Raw genomic sequence first — 18,610 nt, 5'->3', positions numbered from 1 at the left:
TTGCATGATTTCTTACTTTTTAACCAATTTTGCCTAAAAAAGCATATTTTATACAGTAAAATCCTACATGTATTTGTTCAATGTGCTTAATTGAGAGCCTAAGAAAAAACATTTACGAGATCGAACCCACAAATTAAGAACATAAACCTCCAACTGAAACATGTATTGTTAAAACGGCGCATGAATTAATTAATTTGAATGTACCAAAAGTAATCTTTCAACTTCACCGTTTTTGTACTTTGTAATCGACTGATCTTCGAGCACTTTTATCCCCTCAAATTTATGCGTAAACTGAAGTTTAATGAACCTCTGGAATTGTCACCGTTAATTCATTTGCAGATGACAAAAATAAACTCGAAATATTTGATATTTTTCTCTCTGAAAACAATCTCGGTTTCTCTCTGAAAACAATCTTCTTGATCACCTATCTTACAAGTCGTTCATATAAGGAACACATTGGTTTTAAAGAAGAGAGATTATGACGATGTTCAGACAACAATATACGTGCTTCGTTCGGTCAAGTCGACAAAGCCTTCTACCTAAACTCCTATTAACAAGAGTCTTTAAGCGAACTGACGTCTCGTGTAAGTATCTTCATGCACGAAAACAGGACCTTGAGCATTTTGTTGGGGCGGAGGAAACTGTGGTTGTCCCATGGCAATGCCACCTTGACCAGGCGGTGCAGAAACGACCCATGGACCACTTCTGTTCTTTTCGGAAGTTAAGGTAAGGTAATAAACGATTCCAAGAAAGATGCTGGCAAGGGATAAGACGGCAGCTCCAGCAAAGACACCTGGTTTGACAACATAGCAGTAATAGTTGCCAAAGTACATGTTCTGTTCACCGCGTTGCTGGTTGAGTGCTGCACCCGTCAGCAACAGAAGGAATGCTATTACAAACGTAAACCTGCATAACTTCATGTCATAAACACGTTGCACTAAACAACATTAGAGTAGTGCCCCTCGTGCCATATGAGATGAGTCTCAAGGGGAAGCAAGCAGCAACGTGTGTAACAAATATGCAAAATATAAACCCCAGAAGTATTTTGAATTTAGGTATTACACAGCTAGCCTAGAAAACTAGAATAAGCATGAAGATTCTGTTGAAGTTTCAAGAGTTTGCACTTGAGCGCAAGTCATTTCACAGGTATAAAATTAGAGGGGGAAAAATTCTGATTATTACCAGGAGACAACGAAGCAAACAAGTGCTAAAGTCCAATTAGAGTTTGATTGATGTGGTCCTTTTCTACAACAAATGCATCCAGTGGCAACATTGATTATTATTTGAGCGATCATGAGAGAAACAGCCGCAGTTAGTCCAAGACCAAGAGCAGGACTTCTTGGATAAATGCATTCAGTGTCACGGGAAGAACTGACGTCAGAACTCTGTATAATGAACAAGGAACCAAATGATTACTCGACTAAAAACTTAGGGCACAAGACAGAGGTCAACACAACTACCTCTCTAGCAAGTAATAAATGGTCCGGAGGCGAAATATACCCTATAAACAGACTACAACAGAAATACACTGTGGTTCTTGCTACCCATGTATCACATTTGGAGAATTATGTGATATATAGAAGGAAATCAAACATACACTATATTTAATATTCATTAAAACCTCCATCATTCGACTTTTTTAGTTTTATGATGCAGAAACTGGGGTAAAGGTTAATCTTGAACCTAGTTTCAAATCTAGTTGTACAGGCGGAGTCTAACATTATAGCCTTTTACACATATTTCACTCAAGAAAAACTTCATAGTTCAAGAACAAATTAATGATGAAAAGATAGACTGAAAATTAAAATTGGGAAAAGCATTAAAACTTTAAAAGGAACAACAGGGGAGCTTCAACTATATTGGCAGAGCGTCACTCAAATTTCTAGTTACTCCTATTTGCTAAATTACACCAACTCCACTCTAGTTTTCAACTTTATTGTTTGCAAACGTGGACTAGTTAAAATCATTCGCGAGTCTACGAACCATGCATTCTAAAGACTCCAGAAAAGTAAAACATATCATAGTGAATCATTTAGATTTTAGAAAAACATATATGGCCCATTGTTGCAGCCTCGCAAACCAAAACTGCTCGCAAAAAAGGCTGGCAAAACAATATAATGGTTAACGTAGCCGTGGATCTGTCCTAGTAAGAAAGACTAACAAAATATTTAGTATCACAAGGCTCCTTGAGCACACGAGCTTCAACTACATATTACTCCATGACCCACGTAAGTAAAAAGTATGCACGGTACTCACCTAGCCCAGGGAGGTGCAACAATGGATACTCCTGGCCAGCACAATTATATACTGTGCAAGAATGCCAAAAGAACCACCATATGAAGAATAACCATAATGATGTTGACATAATTCTGTATTATTACCCATTCATCGCCAACCCAACTTACTGGATATGGTCAAAAGAGATTTAGATAACAAAAGCAGGGCTCAAGCCATAAAGACACAATCCATTTCTGTAGGATGATTTGGCCTGATTTTATGTCAATTTATGCTAATGATTAAATTAAACTTAGTTTGTGAAGGGATCTCTCATTCATAAAATAATAGTTTTTTTTCCCTTGGAAAGAAGGCAACATTAGAGCCTAACCAGACATGATTCACAAGTAGTTCATGCCCAACCTACAAAACTTCTACCAATTATAGTCATCCCAAAAACACATAATTCACCAACTAATCTGCAAAAGAGATCTAAGAATAAAACCAAAAACCAATCAATATAATCCAAAGCGAAATCGTATTAAAATGCTAATTCTGCTCCCTCCAACAAAGCAAGTAAAACCAAACATATTGACCCAACATTAAAAGCAGTCATTTCTTGAACAGATCTTTTCATTTTAACTATACCTTAAATTTAGAGTTTCCCCCTCTAACTGACAGCTTCCGAATCGTTAAAATAGATAAGATTAAACAAATAAATCAAGCAAGAAGACTGAAAAAAGACGCAAGGAAGCTACAAACAAAACCCACAAAAAAAAGAAAGAAGAAAAGAACAATCCAATCAAGAAAACTACAGAAACAAAATCTTCGGCTATAGTTAGTAAACAAATTCACATTTACCTTAATCCTCTTGGCCTCCGCAGCAAAGCCGGTAGCAGCAGAAAGCAAGCCCAAAAACCCTACAACACAGCATACTATCAACACTTTCCTCTCCATTTTCTTTAGCGAATCTCACTCTCAAAACCCTTTTATCTGCTCTCTGTAAAGTTGGTGCTGGAAATGCTGAAGTGACCCTTTATCTTCCTAAGAAAATTCGCAGAATAAAGTTTCAAAAAAAAATAATAATAATAAAAAAGAGAGAAGAAGGTAAAAATGGTGTACTTGGGGATTCTTGGTACGCGTGAAGTGTATTGATTGAAACGAGCTTAAAGATGAAAAAAATGCGAAACAAGGATGAATTGTGAAATCAATGGCGGGTGAGCTGAGAGAGAGGGAGAGGCTGAGGTGTTCATGTGCGTGGCTGTCGTGTAATAATCAGTGTAAATTTGAAGAAATAAAATTTTAAAAAATATAATTTTCTTTATGTTGATTAATTTCACGTTATGGTCGTAAAATCTCGCACTTCTTAGTTATCAACTCTCGAACATACACAATACACCGTTTCAAAAAAAAAAAAAAAAACTCGAACATACACTTTTATCTATATATTATTTCTTTCAAAAAAAATCTATATAATTATTTAAAGAATATGTCTCTTGACCTCTTGTAACACGATTTTACGTTATTTTTTTCTTTGAGATAAGTTGATATGTTTATATTTAAAATGAAAAGCAATTTTTACAAAATTAACCCACGACGTCTCATAAAATTTTCGTGTTTATTTAATTAACCCTTTTTATTTTAACAAGATTTCATATAATTTTCTTCAATTTTAGTTTCATCCGTCATTTGTTGTGTAATTGAGATATGAAAGATTATGATAAGGAAAAAACACAAGAACAAAAAAAAATTGTATTCTTCCGTTATGATATATTAAAAGATTCTGAAAATGTTCACATGATATGGACAAAATGGAAATTGACACTTGAAGTCCGTCGTCATTTCTATTTCCGTACTCGTTTCGTCATCTGAACACATTGTCTACTTTATTAAATTTGTGATCTAAATCTTATTAACAATTACGTACATAACTTAGTTAAATATAACATAATAATATACAGATAAATAATCTAATATAATAAAAAAATAAAAAATTATAGTTAATACTTAATATAATATTTGGTTCGATTGATAAATAATAGTTTGATTGATTCAATGATTAAATTTTGAAGAAGATGATAAATTACTATTTTGTAATTAATATGTTGGAAATACGGAGTTTTGATTTTGACAAATTCACAAGTCAACTAATCATGTCCAGATTTGAGCGCAAAAAGACGTAAATTGAACGAGTTTCTGAAGCTAAACTTAAGTCTCAGAGCTAAACTGCATACATCAACTGAGTTGACCATTGACCAAAGCTCAACGGAAGTGAATGAGGTAAACTGCATTTGGTATATGGTGCTAAACTGAATCAGTTTCATATATGCTAAGAATGTATGCGGAAAAGACAAACTAACAACCATTGATTTGAATTTGAAAGAGCCGTTGTACGCCAAGTATAAATACACATTCAAGATTCTTGAATAAAGATCCGACTCATTAATAATTCTCGTATATAAATTCAAGCTACCAGAGGTAAACTAAATTCCTTCATTTTACTCACTCAGTCGAGAAAACAAACAGAAGCACTTCAAAGCTTATTATCAAGAGCCGAAGAACACAAACACACTTCAAATATATCAGATCAGTGAGGATCATTTGTTGCCAAATGTTAAGTTTTAACAAGTGTTGTATCTGTAATATATCAGCAGGCCCCGACTCCAAGGGGAGGCAACCTAGGCATGTGCCTAGGGCCTCCCTTTTGGAGGGGCCTCTAAATTTTTTTTTTTATTTTTTATTTGAGTTTTTTTAAAAATTTTGGAAAAGCTTTTTAATTTTGTTGATGAAAATTTGCAACTGCTTTTTTATTTGTATTTTTTTTAAAGAGTTTTATTTTATTTGTATTTTTGCTTCTCCTTTCTTCTTTAATTTGCGTAAAATTTTTTTTTTTTTTTAAAAAAAAACACTCTTCTTTCGTTAAGTTGCTCTACTCAAATGAGTTAGGTTGCTCAAATTGGTTAAACTATCGTTTTGTTTTTTATTGAATTTAATTTTTTTTGTATGTTTGTGTGTTGTGGATGATATTTTATTTTTAATTGATTTGGTTATTGGACTTTGATCTCCAAAATTCTGAAATATTCTTTTAATTTGCTTATTAATCGGTTCTTGAACTCATTTAGTTTATATATATCATTTCTTATAATTTAATAAATTTAGATATTATATTAGTTTGTTAAATTTGATTAGGTGGTTATGTGCATTTAATTATCAGCTCGTATTTAATAATTTTATATTTAATAAAAAAAATCTATATAAAACTTTTCATTAAAAATTAGCATAGGGTCTCCAATTTTCTGGAGACGGCCCTGTATATCAGTTGAGGTGCTGCAAACATCGTTGTAACAAGAATCAGTCGTGAGCTGAGTTCCTGAGTGTCTAGGAGTTTTGAGATAACAATTATGTGTAAGTCCTAGTCTTGGAGTGGACTGTTGTAAGTTGATTGTAACAGTCAAAGAGTAAATCCTTCCGAGGTGGAAGAAGATGTGATGTAGAAGTATTTGAAATCTCTGAACATCCATAAACAAACTCGTGTTTCTTACTTTCAGACTATCATTCTCACCTACTCATGATTCCATTTGATCTCTGTTCTAATCTGTTAGTCGATCTCATTCCGCACTTTTCAAGTTAATTGATTAACATAGACACGCGAGAAGGAAAAGATTCAGTTGACCAACATCAACTCAACTCTATCTTAAAGATTGAGGGTCAATTGCTATAGTGCAAATTGATCATTTAGTACCTAACCGCTCATCCCCTCAACCGATCCTATCATAATAAATATGAACAATATTATTTATTAAGGTTAATATTGTAATTTAAATTCAATGATCTGATTGATTTAAGATAAATAAGTGGTAGATGGATAAATAATATGATCACATAAACATGAGATTAGATAAGATAAATTAACAATAAATTGATAATGTGTAACTTGAAATGGTGCGTTATGATATCATTTTGAAAAAATTATTATAAAAACGTTTTTATTGTTTTATATGTGAAAAGTATTTTTACTAAAAAAAAGTGAAAATTTTTAGACATATTTGTTTAGATAATTTTTTTGTAAAATATTTTTGAGAAACAATTTTTTAAAAAAAGTATTCTCCAAATATCATTTTAAATAACATTATATTTTTGTATTTTTATAATTGAAGAAAATGATAATAATCATAACATGTTACTTTTAAACTCTAAAAGCATTTTTATATAATAATTGTACGAACACATATTTATTCTTAAAATAATTTTTAAAATATTTTATAAAAATATTAAAAATATTTTTTAACGTCTCATATTTCTCATTGATGCTTATGAAAATTATCATATATCAAATGCAGGTAAAATAAAATGTAGCGAAAAATACTTTTATTTATTTGTAAAGACGGAAACAACATGTGTCGTGCTTGCAAGTGTAAAATATCATGCACAAGATTAAAATAATCCAAATGACTCAAATCTAGTATAAAATATCCTTGAACGAAAGAAAAATGCTAAACTTGGATTATCACATGATTCTCATACGGGAACACCAAAACTTCTTCATAAATGCAAAACATGAAACTATAAAACATTCGATCTTAAAATAATATTCTAAAACACGACTTCAAATAAAACATGCATAACATGAATAAAATGCATAAAACTTCTTAGCATGCTTGGCATAAGGTTCTCGGACAGTCGTGTCATGCAATCCTCTCGCCTCCTCAACTACTCAGCTTCATGCCCATCATTTTAAGTCATTAAATTCTTCATTTTCATCTGCATCATTCAAGCATAGTTAGTTTAAAGATTCAACAAACATATTCATATAATAATGAATGCATAATAAAATCATGAGATACGCGTGGGACGTGATGATAATATAAAGTATAACATTATTTTCTTTGGGTGATGTATTACGTGCAAATATGAGAATCATTCGAGCACATTCATTGAGTGTGATCATGTAAATAGTTGTGCAATCCAGGTAAATCATTTAGTCAACTCATATTAACAGAAGTCAATATGTGTACCGTCTCATACTAGCCAAAGTCAATATGCACATCTTTCGTTCTTAGTTTGGAAAGACCTTCGGAGCTCATTCTGGGACACCAGTCTCTTACTGTCACCACAAGTACACATAAACATCAAAATAACATTTTCATGTTCATCATGTCAATATCATTCAATTCATTCTCATTTTTTTCATGCTCGTAAAACTTTCATGTTTGAAAAACATTAATGCTCTTTAGAAATAAAGTAAACACATCAATTAACTTTTTATTAAATATCATGCTTTCATATGTAAAATAACTTTCATGGATATAAATACTTAGACCATCATGCATTATGTATAGTTAGCGATCCACGCAAGGGCGTGGTGAGAGATTTTAAAACTAGTGGGCAAAATTTGTCTCAATATACATGTATAAACACATAAAAGCAATATGTTGCATATTTATTACCTCGAGTTAAAAAATGAAAGTATCAAATATATACAATAAAAATATATTTAAATTCTATTTAAATCATATCTTACGATTATTCGGAATATCAAATTTGTCAATAATGAACTATGTATCAATATAAAGATCAATCTCCCTCTCAATATAAATAACCATGGAATTGGTTAGAAATTCATTCTCCATTTTATCGCCAATTGGTGTCTTGATGGGTTTCATTCCAGAAAAAAGTTCGCTCCATGGTTTCCGTAGAAACTGAAAGAGTCAACACCAATCAAATCAACCTATCAATCAAGGGATAATTAAACATGTGAATTTTGGTCATAGCCAATGTTTGACACAAGTAAAGAAGAGAATCAAGTTTCTAAAATTGTGTGTCATGAAACACATCAATCTTACAATGATCCAATTGTCTTTCCAAATCTTCTCTTTCTTCTTCAGTAAATTCTTTAAATAAAACTTATCAACCAGGTAATAATAACATGGGGTGAAAATGATTTGAACTCATCGACATAACTCAAATCATCACTAAGATCAAGAAATTCCATTGCATTTTATGAAAATTCTATCATTCAACTCCATCAACTGAAAATTTATAACAACATTGAATATATCAAAATGATAGTGATCGCATATTGTTATATTATTCTTTTGCTGATAATGGCGTTTTGTGCCTCTCATATAACGGTCATCTAAATCAGGCACATCAATATCATTAATTTCACAAAAGTTCACAACAGTCCAAAGAAAACTTCTCCATCTATCATCTCGCATCCCTTGAAGAACCGATTTGGTATAATAGACACCAAATTCACGGTACTCGAAATGTTTATATTATCTTTTTGTAATACTTGACATAACATATCCGATACTCCCAAAATTTCACGCATCAAAAGCAAGATAAACGTGAACGCAAATGATTTTATATCCAATTCACTACAAGAAAATTGTTAATTAGCAACACCCAAATGACAACCGTTTTATGCTAAAACCATTGTCTTTTACCCTATAACAACAGTTTTAATTAAAACAGTTGTATTTGAGTGTTTTTCATATAAAAAAAGATAATCATTTTACAAAAACCGTTGTCTATAAGCGGTTATTTTGGGGCTACTGTTGTCTTTGGGCTTTCTTTTAAAGAACACAACAACAATTTTTCAAATTACCGTTGTGTTTGGTTTTTTTTTTCTTTAAAAAAAATTGAAATAAGTATCTTATTTTTTTGGTCATATTCTTGTACATACACACTCACGCTCAACATACTTACTTCACGTTTCACGCTTCAGACAAATAGAATAAGGAACAAAAAGAGAAACCCTGCATCGACTGATTTCTCCCGCTGCTTGAGCATCGGCCTGTATCTAACCACAACCCAAAGCCCTAAATTCAATCTATGAAATTGTAAGTATTGAGCAGCTTCGGTGTCGTTCTTTTGCAGATCATCTTGTCTCATGGGTGAGTGTTTTCAATTTCCACTATTTCCAGTGTTAATATTGAGTGACAATGTAGTTCTTGCATTGGAGCCGTCAGCATTGATGATAGTGTTCCTTTGTTTTTTTTTCTATTCATTCGTGTGAATTTGAAGAATTTTTTCTGGGCATCGGGTCATAACAGAAATGTTTACCTTCTCATAGATCTCGTTAAGAAATTGATTATTTTTTCCTTCGTTCGGTAGAAAAGGATTTCTGCATTTGTGTTTGGGTCTGCGTTTTCTTTTGTTTTTTCTTCGCATTGCTCTAATTTTTTTGCTTGTGTTATCTGATGATGGTTTGGCGATGTCGATTCAAAGAAAGAACGTAGCTTTCTTCATTTTTTTCATGATCTAATTTTTTTTTTGAAATTTATTGATTTTTTGTTTCTCTATTATGTTTGTATGTGGAGAAATTGCATATATCACCCTTGTGAAATCTCGGATTTGCTGATAACCCCCTATAAAATTTTTTTAAGCTAATAACCCCCTGTGATTCTAGATTTATAGCATGCACACCCCTTTTGATTAAAAAATGACGAAAATACCTTTGACTTTTATGAACTCTTTAATTTATCATTTATTTTATGTAGGAGTATTTTCGTCATTTTTTATCTGAAAAGGTTGTAGATGCTACAAATTTAGAATTAGCTTAAAAAATTTTCATAGGGGGTTATCAGCAAACCCGAGATTTCACAAGGGTGATATATGCAATTTCTCCTTTGTATGTTGGTGTCTGCATTGTACCTTATTGATGAGAAATACATGTTCATGAACACAGTATTTGCGGTGACACATGGTTGTTATTTGTTTCATAGGATATAGTTTAGGAAAATTTATAATGAATTTTTTTTTAAAAAAAAATTTAGATTAATATTCTTGTCACTTTTATTCAAACGAGCTCTTGGCCATCTCATTAAATATTATTAGTTTGGGATGATAAGCTTAAGAACTCATTTTGTTGATAATTTTTAAATGAAATTATGCACACGCACACACAACTCGGCTTTTATTCTCGCTAATTAGAAGTTGTTTCGATTTGGATACTCAACAGATAACATGTGTTGATTTGATGTTCTTTGAAAATCAAACCCTCCAAGAAATTTGGAACTTGGAATATTAGAAGGATTTGAGGAGAGCAATGTGAAACGATTGATGGATGACATATTTGATTACTTCATTTATTATGGCCGAGATCACTGCCTCTTCACATGTTTCCATTTCAGAACTGCACTTGTCTGCCTCTTTCTAGTATTGAGATGTCATTTTCTTAGCCTCAAGTAGTGCCATATCTGCATGCTGATATTTTCTTAAAGTTTCAGCTTCAATGATCCTCAGATAGTAGCTCCAAGAAGTTCTCCGTGTGTCCTTACTTACTTCTGGATCGCGCTTTGCGCAATCTTTGAGACTCGAAGTGAAAAATAAAGTAAGGTGTTTAAGATAACAATCTTCACATATTTTTTATTCATACTGTTTCGACCCACTTGTGTTAGCTTTGAATTGAGGTGATTTAACTCGTTCCAAGTTTGTTTTTCATCAATTCATAGGAGTTATGGGTTTTTAATTGAAATTTAAATGAACACATTATTTGATCATTGAGATCTATCTTAATATCCTAATTATTTATGTAAAGTCGACACAAATTATTAATATTTACTTAACACGATTTTATTTACCATCATATTTGTTGATAATCAGTGTTTTATTATTCATTACTTGAATTATGTTTATGGTTTTTTTGATTGAATAATTAATTTACAATTTGGATATAAAAATTAAAGGCAAATAGATTGTTGCGGCATCTACGAATATCTCGGGTCAATAATGTGTAGTTGTGAAATCAGTACTAGCTCAAGCCCGATTTTAATCTATGTTAAAACGAGGGTTCCAAGTTTATCAAGATTAGTTCATATCTCTATTTTCTAGTGTGCATTGAATTAGAATTCGAATTTTGAGCGATTTGTATTTTGTAATACTGAAAAATTGTATATTAAATTTTATTTTTGAAATTTTAAATTTTGATTGATTAATGATATTGAAATTTTTTATATTAAATTTTTTTTATTTGAAAGAATACAATGGTTTTCTACCGTTGTCATATGTAGTTAAAAATTGTTGTTGCAGAATCTGTTGTTATTAAGACACACTCAAAGACAACTGTTAAAAATTGTTTTCTTTGAAAGAAAATATAACGGTTTTTCACCATTGAAAAATCGTTGTCTTTGAGCTCCCCTTTTAACAACACGGCCTTTAACAACAGTTTTAAACTGCCTAGCTAAGACGATGGTTTTTCACCGTTGTTGTAAGCCTTTTTCTTGTGATGGAAATACAAACCTCTAGCCTATCCACGAATGTTACTATTCAAACCTTCATCGATAAGATCTTGAATGAGTGTACAAATTGAACGAAACAAATCAATCAATCTTCGTACAGAATAATAATGTGAGCCACAGCAAGTAGCTCCATCTCGTATTAGAGAACATTCATGATTAGCTCCGGTACCAGTCCCAATTTCCCCCGATGTAATCAAATCATTAATTTTCACTTCTCGAAATGATGTCAAATGACAATGACGTTTCGCAGTAGAACCAACAAAATCGATAATTGAACTTAGTTTTGGGAAAAAAAACCACACATCATGTACTTCTTTAGAAACAGAATTAAAGCAATTTGTAGTCTGTGGTCAAAACAATGAACATAATAAGCATGAGGAAAATCTTTCAAAAACAAAGCTTGTAGCTCATTCTATTCTCCACGCATGTTGTTGGCACCATCATACCCCTGCCCCTGCCCTCTTAAATTTTCAACATAGAGATTGAATTGATTTAATACATTGCATATTTCTTTTTTCAAAGTCAATGCATTTGTATTTGCAACATTGATAACTTCATTAAAGTGTTCTTCTATAAATCCATTCTGATCAACATATCTTAAAATAATAGCCATTTTTTCTTTATTAGATCCATCAACGGATTCATCAACAAGAAAAAAAACCCGGCATCACCAATTTCTTCTTGAATATTGTCTCTAATAGTGTCAGCAATAAATTTCAAAATATCCCGTTGAATCAGTGGTGATGTATATTTGACATTTTTGGCTGATTTTTTCATAACAATTTCACCAATTTCTGGATTTATTCTGCCTAATAGCTTCATCAATTCAATATAGTTTCCACTATTTGAAGAGTTTATTGATTCACCCTGACCTTTAAAAGCACATTCTTTTGTTACTAGAAACTTCACACTTTCTATAGAAATCTTTAAAATTCTTATTTTGTGCAATTTCCTTTGAAGATTGTATATGTTGATTTAAAATTTTCAGATCTCCCCATTTTCTCATAGCGAAACCATGTCTTGAATTACCTTCTCCTCAATTTCGTTTGGAAGGATGTACAATTCTTACAATTGACTCGTTTCCAATTTTTGAATCCTTTGACAGTAAATGTATCAAACTGTGCTGAATTATTGTCAAAGACATAACACAGGAAAGAAAATGCATTTTCTTTCTGCAAAGAAAACTCGAGCCATGGATATTTTAGTAACCAAGAGGATCGAAATCTATGATTTTGACCGCTAATAAGTAGAAGGATAATTATATATAGGTTGGCTCGGTTCTTTATCAATGTATGATCTTCTCACCTCATCATGTATCTCAATCGAATATTGTAATATTGGAATAATTTTCCTATACGATCGGGTTTATGATTAAAGGAATTATTGTCAATTGGTCTAACATCAATTTCATTTTCAACACTGGGTCTTTTAATATTTGATTTCAATTTAGAATTCAAAACATAAGAGTCTTGTGGACCATTTGGATTAGTTTTTGATGCATCATCTTTCTTCTTGAAGACATCAATAATATTTCAATATTTCATTTTAATATACTTGTATTCGTAATGAATTATTATTTTTAGAATTAAAAAATAAATTCACTCAAATGAAATTAGTAGTATACGAATCAATCACAATATTTATATCATTCAAATCTAAGAATTTAAATTATATCACCGTTATATACAATTCAAGATTTTTTTTTAATTCATCTATGAAAAATGTGATATATATTTGTTACACCATTTGGATTACTTGTTGATGCATCATCTTCCTTCTTTAAAAAATCAATAATATTTCGATTTTTCATTTTAATGTACTTGTATTCATATTGAATTATAATTTTCTTAGAATTAAAAATAATTCGCTCAAATGAAATTAGTAGTATACGAATCAATCACAATATTTATATCATTCAAATCTAAGAAGTTAAATTATATCACTGTTATACACAATTCAAGATTTTTTTTTAATTCATCAAGAAATTTTATGAAAAATGTGATATCACCGTGTGCCCCTTTGCGTGGGTACCTTTTTCCCACGCTGGGGTACCCACATGGGTTGCCCAGCAACCTGCGGAACAGAAATTTCAGAAAAGTGCATGCACCCATGCCCGTTCAAATGCAAACCCACGCTTATACTAATCAACATCTAACAAGAAAAAAACTTCAAAAACACATCATAAAACCCTTCTAACAAATTATTCCAATGATTTTAATTTAAAAAAATGCATCAAATTCAACATCAAAATTCAGATTTTTTATTGCTAATGCATACACGCAAAAAAAAAAAAAAAAACATGATGTTCTCCATGAAATAGACCTTAAATACACATTAAAGCGTCATTCTAACAACTTGTACCCTTGAACATGATACCAAAATACATCAAAACTTCATAGCATCGTCAAAACATATTTTAAATCTTTTTAAAACCCTTACACACATACCATGATCCTAATTCATTGAGAATGACTTATACTCAAGGATGCATATCAGCATGCATTGTTCTTTCAAAAATATTGTGGCTCCTCGCAATAAAACATCATTGTTGGAATATTCATAGTTTCGGTGTTGACAAATCGCATAGGCAAAATCATCAGGAGACTAAATTTGTCACAACTGAAATTGAAGACATCAACCGGACAAGTCAACTGGAAAGAGCTAACCATTCTTTGATCCAAAACCAAGACTGGACTAGCAAAGCTTATTCATGAGTTCAGTCATGCAGAGCTAAACTGAATTATCAAGACTGGATAGCTACCAAGACTCATCAGTTAGAAAAACTGATCAGTTGACCAAGCTGAGACTAAAGTCATCGGTCTACCTCAACGAATGGATAAATTTTTCAGTACAAAGATTGACACCGTCGAACGAAGCAAAAACATCAGTTTACTTCGTGTCGAAAAAGGTACAAGGTAGCAGACAATATTTTCAAAGGCTAGAATTCAAATCAAGTTACCGTTGGAGTTGGAAGACTATAAATAGAAGATCAGTTGAAGCCAACGAAGAGAGAGAGTCGTGAGACGAAGTGTGAATACGATTGAGTGAACACAAGAAACATCAAGATCTCCACTAGTCAACTGATCAAGCACACACTTCATAGAATATATTTGATCAAGTGTAGGATCAATTGTGCTAAGTCTATCGAGGTATAATATCTTTGTAATAGATCAGTTGAAGTGCTGCAAATCTCCATGTAATGAATCAGTTGAGGTACTAAGATTTTTGGGATAGGAAGTTGAGTAAGTCCTAGTCTTAGATCGAGGTGTTGCAAAGTGTTTGTAATACTCAAAGTTTTCTAGTAGATCCTTTCGAGAACGGAAGAAGGGGTGACGTATGAGCAGTTCAGTCTCCGAACATCCATAAACAAACACTCGAATTCTTACATTTCAGTCATCTCCTCCCACACCAGTTTAATCATTTTTGAAACATTATTATAATCTGTAAGTTGACCTCATTCCGTACATTTACATATATTTGTTGGTCAATTGACATGAACAATCGAGAAAGAAGAAGTTCAGTTGTCAACCACAACTGAATTCAATTTAACAAAATTAGGCAGTGTTGTTCCTAAACCCGATCATATCAATCATATACATTAGGATACCCATTAGTATCAAAATACATAATATTACTTGGATAGTGGTTCAGATATTTAATAAAACTTGCCTTTTTCTTGCTTGGTATGGAAATTTGGACTCCGAGAATGCGATCCTAACCTTTTAACGATCGTAAAACACAACAATCTAGGAAAACTTTGAAGAAAAATTCGAAACCTAGGGAGAGGGGAATATGACGGCTGCAAAATGAAGAAATATGATTAGAAAATATTTGACTCTAAGTTTTTTACTACATTAAGTTTGGACTTTAACCTTTTTAATGGAAAAGCTTATGGGCCGAAGGTTGGTCCATGAAACTTAAACATACATCTTTTTAAAATATTCCTCCCTAAACTAACACTACAACAAATATAGTCATACACAACACTCTGAAAACCGTTGTCTTTTACTCTTTAACAACAGTTTTATTTAAAACCGTTGTCATATGTCCAAAAAACCCGCTCAAAGACAACGGTTTTTTAAAAATCGTTGTCTTTAATAGGTAAAAGACAACGGTTTTAAATAACCGTTGTCTATGAGCGGGTTTTTTTTCCTACGACAACGGTTTTTAATAATTGTTGTCTATGAACGTGTATTTGATGTTATACGACAACGGTTGTTTATATCCGTTGTTCTTTTGTTTTGATTTATGTCATCTAAGACCACACTTTACTCAATCCGTTGTGGTTTCATTTTAATTTTATTTTCATTTTAATTTTAAGAAATACACGTTCCTAATTCCTTTCTCTCACTCTCACAGCTAACTCACTCTTCTCTCCAAAACCCAACCCTAGTCGCCCTTCTCCTCAGAGCTCACGCCACTCTTCTCCGCCCCGCCCCTCTTCTCCGCTCCACTCCTTCCATTTCCTCCACCCGAGCTCAAATACCACCCACCCATCTCCACCCACTACCTCCCTTCCATTCACTGCCCCCCCTTGAATTCCCCCTCCTGTTTGCGCTTGAAGGTTATAGAATTTCCCCTTAAATGTTTGGGTAATAGTACGCTTGGGTTGTCATAACCATCGTGTTGACGCCAATGTATCAAGGAATGTCGACCTGAATCTTAAAATTCGACCCCTGTTAGTTGCGAGAATTTAGTGCTTTTAATTTTCTTTTCATTTATACTTTTCGTTCTTTTATGGAATCTTTTAAGGAACTCTAGCATGAATTTTTCTGGTCGCGTGGTCTTTAAATGTCAATAAGAAGAGGAAACTCAATCTGGGCAGAGGAAAAATGATTCCAACGACATAGATTTGAGGCCTCTCAGTTTTCTCTATATCTTTTCGATCTCTTCCTGCCAATTTTGTTGTGAATGTGAATGGATTAAAAAACCATGCCATAGCAGAGTAGTGGCAGAGTTTGGCAGGTACTCCACGAAACTTCAAACTATTTTGTTGCTATGCTTTATTTTGATGTGAAATTACTTGTCTAGTCGAGACTGCATTTTTGTCACAACTTAAATATCGAGGTTTTTTTATGTGAAATTTATTATTGATGTGAAAAATTGAAGATAGAGATACAGAGAGGGGCGAGAACTATACTGGATTTGTGCAGAGAGAGAATGGATGGTGTCGATCCTACGATGAGTAGGAAGAAGAGATTGAAAGAATGGCTGGGGTTCAACAGCTTGAGCTGTTGTGGAATCCCATCTTTTCTATCTCCTCTCTGCCCCTTGAGCTTGTCTTATTTCATGTACCTTACATTGCAGATCTTGTAGGACAGGAGCATTCAAGTTTCTTGATCTTTTTCTCCCAGGAAACATTCAAGTTTTATGCAAATCACTTTGACAATCTGGCCAGAGAGTATTTGATATATGAAGACTCCTAAAAAAAGGTGGTTTTCTTGTAGTTTTTTAGAGAACTTCAGCTCTTAATGAAATTCGATTTCGTCGCTTCAGTAAGTGGCTACCCGATTATCATATGGTAGATTTTTAGTTGACAAATGCTTTGCGGCTCAAGAAAATGTTGGGGCTACACAGGGAGAGTTCCAAAGAAAGGCAAAGACTGAAAATGTATGGGCTATTTAGGGAGGAACCTGAATAAAGGGAAATAGAGAATTATGGGGAAAAAGTAAGACAAAATAATGCAGCAAATGCGAAAAGTTGTACTTGATTCTTAACTTCATATAATCTTATTTTATGTTTGTTTCTTTGGATTCATTTCCTTTTACCCTGCCTCTGTCATATGATTATTTGGACAGTCCTTGAAGAAACAATAAACGAAGGGAAAATTTAATTAATTAGGCTGCAGAACTTCAGAAGCTGAAGCAAGGTGAAATGAGTCGTATCGAGCAGGCATGGCTGGCTGGCTCAAGAGACTGCCCTGGCACTTTCAGAGATGGAGAAATCAAAATGTAGAGCAGCCATTGAAGCAACAGAGAAAGCAAATAAAATAGCGATTGACTCTGTGTTGAACATCAGGCGATTCGTATGTTTTCTTCAGTTTTTAAGTTTAAACTTGCTTCAAATTCCCCAAGATCATTTTGCTTATTTTCTTTACATTATGTAATTTTTTGCAATTTGGACCCCAGTGGTGTGTGCTATTTTTTCCCCAACAAGTGAGGTTAAGATAACACCTTTTAGCATAGTACTTGATGCTATCTTTTTATCTAATGACATAAAAATCTGAATATCATTAAGTTGTTTCTTGTTTCAACTTGATAATTCCCCTGCTTTCTAATTGCTTCATTGTGCTAGATTTGTTGGTAGATATTTGAATTAAAGCACACGCTATTTAGTTGGACTGACCAATCATTGTTGGCTGCTAAATGTATAATATATAGTATTATTTCCTGGGATTAGTTTTGATTGCTTCGAACTTTGATCCTGCCAGTTTATGTCGTCTTAGTTTCTTGTTCTTGTAATTTTAGAAGCTCTACATCTATTCTTATGCTTTGAATAGTTTTTGTAACCTTATACTGCCAAAGGATGATGAATAGATTATGATCCTAAGATAGAAATCTTGAAGATTTTTCATGGGGCAGCCACAAGATTGAATCCTTTTGTGGCTGATCTTTATAAACCGGAGGAATTCGAGGAAGCGATTCAAGTTGTGAGTTTGTTTTCCATGTTGCGACACCATTGCTCCACTCTACGGGATTCAAGGTCTTTCCTTTAATTTTTGATTTATATATTTCAATATCCCATTTAATTTGTTTCAAGCAGAAAATTATATATATATATATATATATATATATATATATATATATATATATATATATATGATTGATTTGGACAGCACGACAATACGGTGGATGTGATTGTTGATTCAACTAAGAGCACTACAAGTCTTTGTATCGGATCAGGAACAGTGAGAAGGCTTATCTACACTGCCTCTGTGGTGGCTGCTTCACCCTTGAAGGAAGATGGGAGTAGATACAAAGAATTCATGGATGAAACCTGTTGGATCCCTCTCCATATCTCCAACCCTTACACCAATACTTATGTTCAGGTACTAGATGACTTAGCTTGTTACATAAGTACGACCTTTGAGTGAAATCTTTTAATTTAATTTTTAGGAATACACCCAGTTGAAGACATTGGCTGAAACATGA

At 32.7% G+C, this 18,610-nt stretch overlaps 1 protein-coding gene and 1 pseudogene across 1 annotated transcript; one reads left to right on the top strand and one right to left on the bottom strand.

The window, feature by feature from the left end:
• Positions 1–340: 340 nt before the first annotated feature.
• On the bottom strand, positions 341–3,475 carry LOC140872118 (protein VASCULATURE COMPLEXITY AND CONNECTIVITY). The gene is made up of 4 exons (XM_073274875.1): positions 3,337–3,475; positions 3,076–3,258; positions 1,183–1,385; positions 341–906 (listed from the first exon to the last, which is right to left on the bottom strand). Exons 2-4 carry the CDS (start codon positions 3,169–3,171, stop codon positions 564–566), a joined length of 642 nt encoding a protein of 213 aa, XP_073130976.1. The 5' UTR covers positions 3,172–3,258; positions 3,337–3,475; the 3' UTR covers positions 341–563.
• A 13,191-nt stretch (positions 3,476–16,666) lies between these two features.
• Positions 16,667–18,610, top strand: LOC140872026 (NADPH HC-toxin reductase 1-like; annotated as a pseudogene).

The sequence above is a fragment of the Henckelia pumila genome, unplaced genomic scaffold (genome assembly GCF_033568475.1).
Source record: "Henckelia pumila isolate YLH828 unplaced genomic scaffold, ASM3356847v2 CTG_461:::fragment_3, whole genome shotgun sequence".
Taxonomy (NCBI): domain Eukaryota; kingdom Viridiplantae; phylum Streptophyta; class Magnoliopsida; order Lamiales; family Gesneriaceae; genus Henckelia; species Henckelia pumila.
Note: the sequence above shows the minus strand (reverse complement) of the source record. Positions and strands in the feature narration are given on the sequence as shown.